The sequence below is a fragment of the Erigeron canadensis genome, chromosome 3 (assembly GCF_010389155.1).
Source record: "Erigeron canadensis isolate Cc75 chromosome 3, C_canadensis_v1, whole genome shotgun sequence".
NCBI classification, from domain to species: domain Eukaryota; kingdom Viridiplantae; phylum Streptophyta; class Magnoliopsida; order Asterales; family Asteraceae; genus Erigeron; species Erigeron canadensis.
The window spans coordinates 5,986,394-6,001,944 of NC_057763.1; the positions used below are offsets into that span (position 1 = coordinate 5,986,394).

The 15,551-nt window shown below is 33.6% G+C and overlaps 1 protein-coding gene and 1 long non-coding RNA gene across 2 annotated transcripts; both read left to right on the forward strand.

Moving 5' to 3' along the window:
* Positions 1–7,263: 7,263 nt before the first annotated feature.
* LOC122591426 lies at positions 7,264–11,373 on the forward strand. The gene is made up of 2 exons (XM_043763696.1): positions 7,264–7,510; positions 10,871–11,373. Exons 1-2 carry the CDS (start codon positions 7,264–7,266, stop codon positions 11,371–11,373), a joined length of 750 nt encoding a protein of 249 aa, XP_043619631.1.
* A 1,910-nt stretch (positions 11,374–13,283) lies between these two features.
* On the forward strand, positions 13,284–14,132 carry LOC122590535. Its single transcript, XR_006322527.1, has 2 exons — positions 13,284–13,482; positions 13,584–14,132. It is a non-coding gene; the product is annotated as an uncharacterized LOC122590535 (long non-coding RNA).
* The last annotated feature ends 1,419 nt before the right edge of the window (positions 14,133–15,551 follow it).

Below are 15,551 nucleotides of genomic sequence, written 5' to 3' on the forward strand. Positions count from 1 at the left end.
GATCCCAACTTTCACATATAAATGGTTGACAGTATACACGAATTATTATTTAATTATGTGTATACTTAATAAAGTAAGACAAAGTGTTACTTTATTCAACCACTTTACATCCTTGTACTTTTATCCACAGACAAGGTTATTGTTTGGGTAAAAGGATGTAAAGTAAAAAGGTCCTCCTCGTAATCACTATAAAGCTTTGTAAGTGCTTTACACTGATGGTCTCCAGTTCATTGATCTGATTAGAATCTCAACTGGGCTTCACTGCCATTGTCATTCTCTTTCTTCCACTTGATGTCTTTGACTTCAACTGGAATGTCTTCAGGTGTGTTCTTCAGATCTTAACTGGAGGAAGTATTCAGTTGCATAAACTGTACATTGCAACTGGACTTCTAATATTTCCGGACAATTCTTCTGCTCTCCAGATGCAACTGGAGAGGCTCCAGTTTTCAGCAAAACTGGACCTAACACCTTCCTTTCACAAACATTAACTCCGCCAAAAATCCACCCAACATCATTTTGTTTGCCTGTCTATGGTGAGGATAAAATTGAGTTCTTGAACAAGTATGTTGATCAATGAATGTAGTGACTTGAAACATTTCACAAATTTTTACCCTTCTTGACATCATACGCCACGTACAACCTTTTTGATCAATTTTACACTTTGTTTCAAAACGATGTTTATCTGATCTTGAAACAACTAGTTGGTAGCCATCTTCCACACATTTCGTATACAAAGCTATCTTCAAGTCTTCTTTTGTATCAAAACAATCACCTTTCTTGATACGAACAAATCTGGTGTAACAATCAACAAGTATCTTTATCAATTCTTCTTCTGGTATTGGAAGTAATTTTGGCATATTCCAATAGTACTCACGTGGCTCTTTTTTAGCATCCCAAGCTCTCTTGTCACAAACTTTGTTTTTCTGTTCTTCATGGACTTCTTCTTTTTCAACGACGTCATCATCATCATCATCTTCATTTTCATCTTTTTCAGGGTTATATGAATTAAAAAATGGGTGTTCAATAGTTTCTTTCACATCAATATCCTCCCATCATTATCATCATCATCATCACCACCACCACCACCACCACCACCACCACCACCACACCACCACCACCACCACCACCACCACCACCACCACCACCACCATCACCATCACCATCACCATCACCATCACCATCATCATCATCATCATCATCATCATCATCATCATCATCATCATCATCATCATCATCATCAATGACTTGTTACTTGACATGAACTATTTCTTCTTGTTCACTTTTACCAAAAAAACCAATCTGAATCTTCTTTAAGATCATCATATTGACTAATATCAAAATATTGATTTGGGGTTGGATCGAAAGATGGTGGATTTTGTAATGTTGCAGATTTTGAATGGGTTGACTACGAAAATGATCAGAAATTTGTTGGTGATTAAATTGTTGTGGAACCATCAAGTTTTGATTATGATAATTATTTAGTTGTGCATTGTCATAAACGGGAGCTGAAGAACTTACTTGATTACTTCCCGTTCCAGATCCAATTTCAGTACTTCTAGATTCAACACACAATGTAACAATATCATCACAAACACCAATATTACTCATGAATCGATCAACATCTTCATTATCGTTTATTAAGTAAACTTTACCATTTTTCAAATAAGTTAGACTTACCTCACTTTCAAGAGCTAAACTTAACTTTTTTGCAACATGTAAAATTAACTTTTTGTAAGTTAATTTTTTAACGGGCAATTTTAGTGAACGATTGATAGAGTTTGTATACTGTAAACTACCATTTATGTTCTCCCAAGACCCTCCACAAAACAAATCTATCCAAACGTTGTTTGTTTCCATTACTAAATAAAAACTAAATTAAATACTAAATAGTTATAGCTAAGAAAAACATACCTTTTATTTTGCAAATTGAAAGAAAAAAAATTTATGATGTTGTTTATGGTGAAAGGTTGTTGGTAGTTCATAAGTAAAAAAGAAGTACATGAAAAATCCTGATTACTTTTTATCTTAACAAGTACAAAAAAATCTCACAAAAAATCTTATCCATATGTCAAAAAAAGTCAAAATCGCAAGGACTCCTTGTGGATCGCAAGACAGTCTTGCGATCCGCAAGGAGTCCTTGTGATCCGCATCTCTTCCTTGAGGTCTTGCGATTTTATGGGTATTTTTGGTGAATTCGAAAAAGGTTGAGTATTTTCGTATCTTGAAGATGGTTTTTGGTTAGTTAGGCTATTTTCAATATATATATATATATGAGAAAATGGAGTATGTGACTGTTAGACACCTAAGCTTGGGTATATAACCCCTCACATACTAATTTTTTAATGTATCTATAAATGTTTGGCCCCATGCTTTTTATGGATTAAAAAAACAAAATGTGAGAGGTTCTACACCCAAATTGTGTGTCCAACAACCACATAAACCATAACCTCTATATTATAAATATAGGGGAAGTGAGTATGGGGTTGTCCCCCATCTAAGCTTAGATGGGGAACCCCTCACATTTTGTTTTTGAGAAAATCGCGACAATAGCCAATTTTCGGATTATCACAAAATAGCCAACAAAATCGCAACAAAAAAAGAAAAATCGTAACAAAAAACGTGAAATCGCAACAAAAAACGCAAAATCGCAACAAAAAACGTGATATCGCAACTCGCAGTTCGCAACAGTTTGACTTTGACTTCTTTTTTTTTTAAGGATAAGATTTCTTGCGATTTTGTCCTTAAGAAGATAAGATTTCTTGTGATTCTATCCATAAAAAGATAAGATTTTTTGCAAGATTTTCTAATCATACAAGTACAAAAGTTAACTAGTATATCATGTTCATTGTATTTGTTCTAATAACATAACTATAAGATATATTCCAAAATTTCTCTTCTCAATTTCTCTATCAATTCCAAACTAAAGGTATGCTTTTTATTTACGTAGTTTTGTACAAGTAATTAATTCGTTATTTAGTGTTTCTTACATAATGGAACCATCAAATATCTTGACTGTTTGGGTAGATTTGTGTTTTGGAGGATCATGGGAGAATGTGAATGGTTATTTACAGTATTTACCATTACCTATGAATGTTTCATTAAAACTGTCATTTAAAAAGTTAACTTATAAAGGATTAGTGTTACGTATTGCAAAAAAGTTGAGTTTAGAGCCTGATAGTGTGTTTAAGCTATCTTATTTGAAAGATGGCAAAGTTTATTTGTTAAATGACAACAAAGATGTTGATCGGTTCATGGCTCATATTAGTGTTTCAAGTGACAATGTTGCATTGTATGTTGTTCAACCTAAAAGTAGTGAAATTGAGTCAGGAACCGGAAGTAATCAATTAAGTGTTTCAGCCCCCGTTTATGGTGATCACAATGTCCAACACGATAATTACCAACATCAAAGTTTTATGATTCCAACACAATTTCATCACCAACAAAGTTTTGTTCCACCATATTTTCAAAACCAAAGACCATATGAAACACATACAACTGAGTTTGGTATTCCACCTCTCCAATATATCCAATACTTTGAAAACCCACAATATATCCCTTATAACTCAAATGTCAACCACTATATAGACCCAAATGCAAGTTTCAAGATAGAACCCATAAATGATAATGATAAGCCGATGGATAACAATGTCACAGATCATTTTGATCTTAGACAATACTCTGATTTTGAAAATGACACCAATTTTGGGGTGAAAGAAAAATAGAAGAGGTTGTTGCTAGTCATTTTGATACTTTTGATCTTACTGAATATGATGATTTGAACGATAACTCGGATGCTATTTGGGGTCAACGTAAAGAAGAAGAAGAAGAAGAAGAAGATGATGATGATGATGATGATGATGATGATGATGATGATGACGGTGATGAAAGAAGAGAAGAAGAAGAAGAAGAAGAGGATGATAATACCAAATGACTTACAAACGGTTTTGCCACCAGTCATGGACAAAAGGCTACCTGGCCGACCCAAAAACCATGATCATATATCGTCCAAGGGTGAAGAGAGAAAGACAACAACATGCAGTCGTTGTAAGGAAAGTGGTCATACAAGGCTGACTTGTGGTGCACCGATGCCATCACAAACATCTTTTCCTCCACCGAGAGAGTATGTATCTTCATCAAAATTGAAAGGGAAATCAAAATTGACTTCACAATCATCTCTTTTAGGTACTGTTAACTTAGGGGATTATTAGTCTGTTTCTTATGTATTTGTGTTGTAGGTTAATGTTTTGTGTGTTTTAATTTCTTATTGTTTTATGTTTTAAATAAATGTTATGTTTTATTTAGTTGTATTGTGTTTTTAAAAATAATGAAAGTTTAGGGTTTATTTGTATTTTTTATTCATTTCTTATATAATAAACTAGTATCCTTAAAAAAAAAAAAAACTCAAAGTCAAACTGTTGCGAACTACGAGTTGCGAGTTGCGATATTGCGTTTTTTGTTACGATTTTGGCATTTTTTGTTGCGATTTCACGTTTTTTGTTGCGATTTTGTTGGCTATTTTGTGATAATCCGAAAAACCTTGGCTATTTTGGTACGATCGCAACAAAAATTGGCTATTGTCGCGATTTTCTCTTTGTTTTTTTAACCATTAAAATCATGGGGACCCATGATTTTTATTTAAAATACAAAAAACATTAAAATATTTGAATGTGAGAGGTTCCCTATCTAAACTTAGATGAAGAACAACCGCTTCATCAAAGGAACCAAGTTATTTTGGCAAATATCTTTCACATCCCATACATTCTAAACTTAGATGAGGAACATTATTTTATCTAATTAACCTCATTCATTTATAATAGTTATTCTTATTATATTAAAAATTAAATAAAAAAAAATTTAACATTACTATTGTCGTATCATCAAAGGAACCAAGTTATTTTGGCAAATATCTTTCACATCCCATACATTCTAATTCTTATCAATTATTATATGCCAATATTATCAAATTATATGTACAAATTCATAGCTTGGAAGTTTTTTTTTCACTCATATTTCTTGGTAGATTAAATCTTTATGTTCTTATATTGCTTAGTTATATGTATTTACGATTTTTAAGTTTAGAGATTTAACATGGTTGATAACGTAATCACATTCAGATTTTGTAGTCTTTATATCATTGGGTTTCTAAGTTATTTTCTTTTTAATTATTCATCTTAGTTGCATTTATTTAAGGATTTAAAATGATTAACAATTTAATTACATTCTATTTCGTTAGTCTTTTTATATTTAAGTCAATTGATAATTTAATTACATTTAGTCTTTATACTATTGGGTCAATAGTCACTTTTAGGTCGATTTATTTATAAATGGGTCATTTGGGTTGGATTGTGTTGAGTATATATTTGCTGAGGAGCCAACCCGTTAAAAATAAAAGTTACAAAAATAAATTTTAAGTTCAATCCGTTTACTGCATGTTCACTGGTACAGCCCATTTATCACCCACTTAGCTCGTTGATCTTTTTGAGGGACCTAGATAGATGGGTTATGGGGGTCTATGTTTGAGTTAGATAAAATCAAACTCCCAGCCACAACCCCACATGGTTTTTGAAAAATTTAAAGTTTAAGCATGAAAGTGGGTTCCATTGACCTTAAAGTGGTTTAATATATCATATTTTGGCTTTTTGAGCGTGTGGATGGTGTTTACTTAATTGGCAGTTGGCAAATCAGATCCCAAACAAAACTATAACTATGTTTTGGGCTGCTATAAATCTAACGGATTGAGTTGATAGTGCTCTAAAGACAACAACCGCAATGAAACAATCGAGTAGATCAGAAAAAGCAAGTCAAGGTATTGAGTCTGACAAATCTTTTCTTCATTTGTGTTCCCTTGAAGCACAAGAGTCTTCACAACATTATGCTTGAACTGTACACGGTACATTGCACTCGTTTACCGTAACCTTTTTAAGTAACCCATAAGACTTTGTGTTTAAGCCGTTTAATTATCATCATGAACATTTTTAGAACCGTTGGAGGAGCAGACGCATTTGCTTCAGTCAAGACTAAAGCCTATTAAGGATGCTACAAGGTAAGAGAATTCAAAAATGGGACAAGAGTATTCAAGATATTTAGGCAACCTTACATTCGTTTTGCATTAATAAGGTTGAAACTTTCGAGTGGGTCTAATTCCAAGTGTAACTACGGATTAATAAAAAAAAAACATGTTTCAAGTGAATACTCTGAGTCATTCCTAAGTTTTTGAGATATTTGTTGATTGTAAATGTGCATAAAGTTGTAGTCTTACAAGCTAGAATTTCGTTAGTTTCGATTTGTTTGGATGATTTTGTAACTCGAGTAGTTGAGTATTGTGAATTTGTACAATTGTACCTACAGATTCATATGTATTTCTTACGCAAATTATCGGGGTGTGGTTACAGCCCCTCTTATTATTTCCATCGATAAAATCTAACATCGGTAGATCTTAACAATAATGATAATAATAATTAATAATTATAATTCGTTGATGATTTCAGGTGTTAATTGATCGTGAATCGCTTATCGTAATTCGTTTTTTTGACCCACCTACCCGCTGTAAGTTATCCATCCATCAATTTTTTTTTCCTTTTTTATGTTATGATTCTCATCGTTTATGATTGATCTGTTTTAGGTGATGATGATGTTCTAAGTTTGATAACTTTTTTTTCTTTTTCTTCTGCAGGTACCGTACCTTCATCTTCATGGCGGCCGACGACGCCAAGGTATTTTCATCTTTTTTTTTTATGCTATTTCAAAACCAACTATCTTTATGTGTGTGTATATATATATTTCAGGTTACAGTTATCTGTATTGACAATTCTACAAAGGTGGGCTATCGTTGGGGTCTCCGTGATGCTCAACTTGAGGCTATTAAATTATACTGTACAACTAAATTACAGGTTGGCGCTAAATCTGTATTTTATTTATGTTGACAACTCTTTGAATGAATCTAACGTCTATTTTGAAATTGACAGTGTAATCCAGAGAATTCTGTGGGCCTATTCACAATGGCTTCAGGACAATTTAAACCTCTGCTTAATCCTACTCGCGATCTTTCCAAAATCCTAGCCTCCCTTCATTATGGTTTGGCTTGGCTTCCTTCCAATTAGTTATATGCATCTCTCTCTCTCTATATATATATATCATGTATGAATTGACTATACTTGAAATGCGCAGGAGATAAATCTGCGCAGGAGCTCCGTAAAGCCGCTTGTAGCGACTCTGAAGTGTCAGCGTGCAGCTTTAGATGTTGTCAACTTCTTTTGTCTGAACATGGACTACAAAGCTTTTGCGGGCTCTGATATATTAACTGGTAAGTACCGTTATGCGAAGGAGGAGCTTGATGCCCTTGTTACTGGTGTCAATTATAAAGACAACAGCCACATAGTACATGTTGAAGATCAATCTTCCGTTGTTGAGATCCTATCCAATTCTGCTATATTAAAAAAGCATCTCCATTACATTGAGGAGAAGAAACGTGTTGCAGAGGCTGAACATGTTATGATGCTGTATTGTTCATGTTTGTCTGCAAAACAGAACCAAGTGTTGCTTTATGTTTGTCTGCTTAATATGAGTCAGTGTGCTATCTTAATATAATACTCGTACTAAAATCCCCCCGAATTTGTGACTTGTTATGCATTACGTTAATTGCATCATGTCATCACATTTCTTATCTTTTCTGCAATTGGCCGTCGGTTATTCATTTTCATTTATACTACCATCGTATTGTACTTTGTTTGGTTTGCATGGAACTACGGATAATCCCAAAAATATTGGGTGATATTATTTTGCTCTTGCTCCATTACGTTGCAGTAGTTCCATTTAAAAGAAGTTTCATATGTATGTACATTCATTTTTTTTTTTTTATTTATACTGTCAACATATTTTGAAAGAAGTTTCTGAATGTTGACTTGCTTCAAATGAGAGAATTGATGTAAATAATACGAGTTTTAAGCAAATAAAACGTGTTTTAAGCAAATAACTGCCCATTATATAAAGATTTGTAAACTGAATAATGCCTGAAAAACCTATGCTGAGGCATTAGGGGAGGAAACTACTAAAGTGGTGTTTGGTTCTTGAAATGCGAATTCAATGTAATTGGAATTTGAATTACATTGAATTCCTTGTTTGGTTGGATAATCAAAGGAATTTGAATTTAAAACATTACTTGAAATTCCTTTAAACTTTAGGAATTTAGAATTCCTCCACATATACCATGGAAAGTTTTGAATTCCATTGAAATTCATATGTTTTACCAAAAACCCCTCCTCACTCCACACATCTCCATCTTCTATCTGCATCTTCATTTCTTCATCATGAAGCTTCATCCTCTACAGCTGCTCCTCCCTCTGCATCCTTTTCTTTTGCAACAAGTAATAACACCGACATAATATTTCATATGCTTCCTTTTATTTTTTCTTTTTTAAGAAGGTTTGTGTAATGGATATTGGATAATCGTTGGATTTTGTTATACTATTACAATAGAAAATCAGATCTATAGATACATAAGATTGATATTTTAGATGTATTCCAACTCTCCCATTAGATCTCGTACAGTGGTATCTATTATAATATCTTTTTATATGTGGGCTTTCTAGATCTTCCCATCATTCTAATTGTAATTTGTAATACAATGTACGAGTATTAATTAATGGCTTGAAGAATTTGCTTGCCAGACATATAATTTGTAAAGTGTTTCTTCATTTGTATTATTATTATTATTATTATTATTATTATTATTATTATATTTACTGATATATATAAACTACGAATGGTATAAAAAAATATTATTACAAAAATTTAGTTAAAGGGTAAATTTGTCATTTAATCTAAACTCCCTTAACAGAATTCCATTGAATTCCGTTGAATTCTCTCAACCAAACATATGACAGATTTTATGAATTTCAAATTCCAATTGTTTCAAATTCCAATTCCTTTACAAGATTCTAATTCCTTCATAAAGGTCCCTAAGGGTAAAAAAAGGGAAAGAAATACACTAGGAATTGAAATACCAATATTTTGTCTACTAATCTTTCTTTTGGAAAACTAATCGAAATAGGAAATACCAAGTTCGTTTGGGAAGATTGGCTAGAGATATGTGCTTATGTAGTACTCGTGATAAGATGTTTCCCGTTTTCTTTGCTGAGGTATTGTGCTTATGGTAAGCGTTCGTTTCTTTCCATGATCCAAAATTTCAACCTTTTTTGGTGTGCTGAAATAAATCTTGTCAAACTGGAGACATTATAGACACTATGTAAGTCTAACAGTTTGAAAATAAGATAGTTAAAGAAGAGAAGAAAAGAGAGGACAAAATTACCTCGGACTAAATGGTTATTGCATCACCTTTGTCTGTAAATCTCCCCCCATTCTGTAAGTTGTCAAGATAATCGAGTTTTTGCAATCCTTCCACTTTAACTTCACTGCAGGTAGAAACATTAAGATTTTTTCTTTAGAAGCAGATCAAGGAGCAATTTTCGCGGTTAAAAACCTATGATATATAGAAAGTATATATACTTTTCCAAAACAAAAGAATAAATCCAAATCTATCAAATGATCTATTGGATCACATTTTGCATCTAAGTATTTCCCACTTAATGATATATAGCAACACAAAACCAATTTACCTGATATTTGAAACAGAAAGAGTTATGATATGCAAATGTAAAGTTAAATGGATTTCCATGAGTGTTGGTATTTTTTATCGAATATGTCATCAATAAGTTTCCTCTGCCTCCCAAAGTAACCCTAAGTCGATACTTAAAGCTACAAACAAACATCGTGGAACATCAATAAGATGTACAATAAGATACAGTAATTGAAGAGGTGAGAATTTCAACCCAATCTATGTGTAATCTTATTTATAATGAGTAAATTGGGGATAACCGAAAGTTTTAGCTAGACTTTACGGTAAGAGTGGACGGAGCGCCCTGGGGAGGGGAGGGGTACCGGTTGGCACACCGCGCCGACCCCCGGTACTGGTAGGGTGGGGAGGGTTTTGGTGACAGTGGTGCCGGTTTCCATGCCTATGAATTCGAACGTTAGGAGCTTCAAAAAAAAAGTTAATAAGCATATGGGTCCCACCCCCAACGGCTCAAATCATCATCTTCTTCTTTCTCTTTTCTTCTTTTTTCTCCTTTCTTCTTTGCATTCGTTATGTTCTTTTTTTCTTTCAAACAGATCACACAACACACACACACACACACATATTATCATATATACACATATATTTTAGCAAACAACAATCATGAACCCTTTCTTCAACAATCCTATATCTTTTGAAAACGACCCAACACCCCCAAATATCCAATCGGACTCGAGTTCATCCGACGAGACGGAACGATATATTAATCTCTTCACAATGGCGCCGCACAACCGTCTTGTTCGAGATTACTTTGCCGAGGAACCGAAATTTGATGAGAATTTTTTTAGAACACGGTTTCGGATGAGTAGACAATTGTTGTGACGATAACTACAGATTTGGAAAGCAATTTTGAATATTTTCAAAGGAGGGTCGACGTTCGTGGGAAAATGGGGTTCTCTGCTTTACAGAGATGCACAACTGTCGTTCGCCAGTTAGGATACGTTAGTAATCCCGACTGTTTAGATGATTACTTAAATATGTCGGAAAGATCGTCACGTGACACCCTTAATGCTTTTTGTGATGGAGTCATTAGGTTATACTGGCATGAATATTTTTGTAGGCCAACGCGTAATGATATGCACCATATTTTGATCATCATGCTTCTTATCATGGTTTTCCCGACATGTTAGGTATATATTTACTTATATTACGTGGCTTACTAAATAATTTCTATTTAATAATGTGTATATATATATTACGTAGTTTAGTTAATACTTTCGCTTTAATAAATGTGTATAGGGAGTCTTGATTGTACACACTGGGCTTGGGATAATTGTCTAGTGGCTTGGCGTGGCCAGTACACGCGAGGTGACCATCACAGGCCGACGATAATGCTTGAAGCAGTGGCGTCACAGGATTGTTGGATTTGGCACACATACTTTGGTGTTGCCGATTCAAACAACGACATTAATGTGTTGAACCAATCTCCTTTGTTCAATGGCTTTAAAGACGGCATAGCACCGGTGGTTCCTTTCACTGTAAATGGAACCGAATATAAGTACCCGTATTATCTTGTGGATGGGATCTACCCAAGATATGCGATGTTTGTGAAAACGATTCCTCATCCAACCAATGAGAAAAGGATTCGATTTGCTAAGGCACATGAGGCTGCAAGGAAGGATGTGGAGCGAACTTTTGGTATTATAAAAAAAAATGGAAAATACTTAGAGAACCGGCACGAAAAATGGAAGAAACCCTCATCCGTAAGATCATGTATGCGTGTTGTATTCTTCACAACATGATTTTAAAAGACGAGGACCATGCATTATGTCCTGATTATATTTCAGATCCCCGGTTGCGCCACAGCCATCGGATGCTCGATTGGCAGAGATTCAGGACTCAAACGTTCACGAAGATCTTCGGATGAATCTCATTGACTATATTCATTACACATTCATCTCGGGCATCGATCGCTAGTATTGAATAAAAATTTTAGTTGTCGTTTCGTTTAAGATTGTAGTTTAGTGTTTTAATTTGTTGTTTTATTTTAATATTGTATTAGTTTTAATGTATTAAATAAAAAATTTAGTTTTTAAAAATAAATAGAAATTAAATTAAATAGAAAAGGGCGGGGAGGGGAGGGGAAAGGAGGGGTAGTGAGACATTCTTAGTATTAGGGGAGGGGATGCAGTTCTGAAGGTGATAGGCTAGAAATTGAATTTTTATCAAATCTGACAGCTTTTTTATTCTCATACGTCATGTGAAGACGTTTAAGGTTCACTTCCTCTGAAGGCATGTGCTTATTTTTGCAGTCCAGAGTCAATCGAGTTTCCCAACCACTCTATTTCGCTTGGTCCTGCCGGCAAACTTAACATGAATGGCCTTCCTATAAACAAATAGTCAAATAAGAACGGTCTAGGGTATTGTCGTTAATTCAACTTTACTGGTTTTGTCTTAATCGAACAAAAAGATATTTAAAATGTTTGAAGAGCAATTTCATTATTTCAATCAATTTACATAAAAATGGGTTGAACTCGAAACATGTTTAGCTTATACTAATGTGAAGTTTTCAAACGGTTTAACAGTCTTCTATATCAATGTAAAATGTGATTTAAAAAGTTTATTGGTTTAAATGGAAAGTTAATTTTTTTTCCCTTTGTTTAACAATCTGTTTTTTTTATTTATTTATTTTTGTGACTTAAATTAAGGAACTTTGTTATCATATGTTATGTAAATTTTTGGTGGAAATCGTTGAACTTGAAATAGGTTTATTTTTATATCGGTTGTAACTGACCTCAACAGTTCTCATACTGTTTGCTGTTGGGGAATTTCAAGTTACAAGGGTAAGAAATCAATAACCGGATATCTCTTTATATCGTGATATCACTTTCCGAAAACAACAATTCGACCCTATCTGCCTGGGCTACACGAATTTTGTTTTGGGATAATACAAAGAGTAATGTTCAAGATTTTGACAGAAATCAAGAATCCGTTCGCTAAAGAGTATTTTGTGTTTTGTATATATTTTCTCATGTATCAATTCTTTCTAAAACACCCAAAAGATTGTAATAATAGAGAGAACACAACAATGCACGTATATTCTCTGTGTTTTCTATATCTTCATGCAACTCTGCATGGATATATTTATAAGTTGAAAAGCTCACATGTTAAAACTAGATCACATAATATAATATCATGAAATATGATTTTTCCATGACAGCATGAGAAAATGATTTTGGCTTTTCCACCATGAGTGTGATTGTGAATAAGAGAAAACAATTGTCCACAGTTGCTAGCCTACAATTGCTATTCATTTTCAAAATTATTACACATATTGCTCTTCCATGTTTTACGCAATTCATTTTCAAACTTGTCATGCTCGTAAATTTCACACGCAGATTTCATTGAAAAACGTTTTTATTATGTGATCAAATATTGTCAATCCGATATTACGAAATCAATATTAGTCATTATTACAATGTTTTTGGGTCCGGGATGTCATTCACTTAATGGGTATACACTCCGTACCTCCAAACCCATTTTCAAGTATCATAACCATATCCCTTAATTAAACTAAATTAATAACATTTGCTTCATCTTTATGCACAGTATACATGTAGCAGGGCGAGGTCTAAATCTCCATTTATAACTCTGACCTGAACCCCGAAAAAATGAATAGCAGCTTGATCCCACCGAATTGGAGTATCGATTGTTGATACTGAAACTGTTTGTTTTCTTGTCAGCGAAAACAAACAACAATCAAAGGATTTTTTTGGGTTTATGTGGTCGAATCCAAATAGGAAGCAAAAGGGTGTAGTACGATCAAATATAAGGGGTTTGTTTTCTCATTAAATTCGAAAAGAAGCTGCAATTAAAGCTGGTCGTTTGAATAGCTGACATGAGACGACCAGGTTTTTGAATGGCCTTGGGCCGGTCCTCATTTAGTAAATAACCATTACCTGTTTATTGAAAAAACAGCCTATGAACTTATATTTACCTTCAATGTTTCCAGGATCGTTAAAGGTGTTACATACGACGATGTTCTAGTTTGTGATGATGGACATGCTCATTTTAAGTATCTACATTGGGCCCAAAACTATCAAGCTTTAAGAAGCGGGTTCTGTATCTCCAGGTACTTGAAGATTGATGCTTACGATGACTTCCTCTGTTTCTTCTCAGAACTAAGGTTCACTTTCTGCATCGTCTCTGTTATAGGTGGGTCTTGCAGTGAGTTTGTCAAGATGGGAAATTTTAATTAAGTTGCCCTACCAATGGTGGTGTACAAAAACCGGTTTTTTAAACAGCCCGACCCGAACCCGACCCGGTTTTTTGGTCAACGTGACCAAACCCAGTTTTGGGTCAAACTTTGACCTGGTGTTGATCAGGTTTATGACCAAAAATTGAACCCGACCCGATCTCAACCCTATAGAAAAAACTGAAAAACCCAAACCCGGTTAGTAATCTTCTTCATGTTTAGCTTTTACGCCTTTCTTATTGTGTTCTCTTGTGGTGTAATCTTAATGTTGTAAAATGTTATAACTTAAAAGTATGTCTTCAAATATACTAGGCATTTTGTTTTCTTACATATGCATTGAATTTTCTTAAAGGTAGTTGCAGTCCAAAAATGTAATAATGCCAAGGAATTTTTTTTTAAAACTCAATCCACCACCGCATATTATACGGGTATACTTTTGTATAAAAAAAAGTGAAGTTATCTAATCTTCCATTTATATAATAGATACAAATTGCCAAGACTTTTAGAGTTGTTTGGATACACTTTGGGGCCATTCATTCCCACGTATAGTTTGGGACCATTGATTCTGGTAATTACAAATTGCCAAAGACTTTTATTACGTTTTAAAGTCTAAATCGTGGCCACATTAACTTCTAAGAAATTAGCAGCGTATCTATCGAGTTACGACCACAGATATCTTATAAAAGAATTTGATTTTTGTTTACGTCCTGATAAACTAATTTTCTTCATCGTAAAAGAGACTACTTTTCAAGTAGACACAATTAGAGGTTAAATTATTTGATTTACGTGAGGTGCAGATAAATTATCTTTTACGATTTCCTATGATTTTTTTCTAGTTTATAGTTGTTACAACTAAACGCATAATTTTAAGAGATTATTGAAATTGGAATTAAAACTACTTTTTACAGTAATAAATAGCATTAACAATCATTTTCTATCATTTAAATAAAATCTGAAAGCAACCTCTCTACCTAAGTAGAGATAGGGTCTACCTACATTTTAACTTTTATCATAAACCATTGAGATATTGGGGTCTAAAACCCATAGAAGACGACAACGGGCAGTTACTTTTAAAAACGTATAACTTAGATGCTTCCCCTTTACAACCATTTTAAATGAAGGATTTAACATGTACATCTTAAATTCTTTATGGGAAGAAATTTATAAAACTTTAAAGCAATTTTTAAATTCATGCTTTTTGTAGAAGCACTTAAATTATTCCCAACTTTAAGTACCAACAAATGTGAAGGGAAGGAAAATATATAATAGATACAAATTTCCAAGCCTTTGAAATAGTCATTTTAAGGTCCGAGTTGGGAGATTCATCCAAACGTCCAGTTTGGGACCATTAATTCCAATACCTACAAGTTGACTCAGAGAAAGAATGGTGACTATAATTGAAGTACATACTCAGCTCCTTCGATCAAACATCACTATATATAAACCTTTATTGATCGGCATGATGTTCATGTATCAGATAATTAAACAAATAGCCAAACAACATGATGATTTCAAATATGTGGCATAGTCCTTATAAATTTAAGCATTCTCATATATGTCCCTTTGATTGTGATTATTATAACTATGTCCTTTTTGTTTCAATGTGTTGTTAATAGTACTACTAGTACTTCAACGCGAGTGTGTTAGTTGCCATGCTTGTGTTGACCAATGCGAGATGAATTTGAGTTGGTAAGAAGACTATGTAGTGTTAATATCCTTATCTAG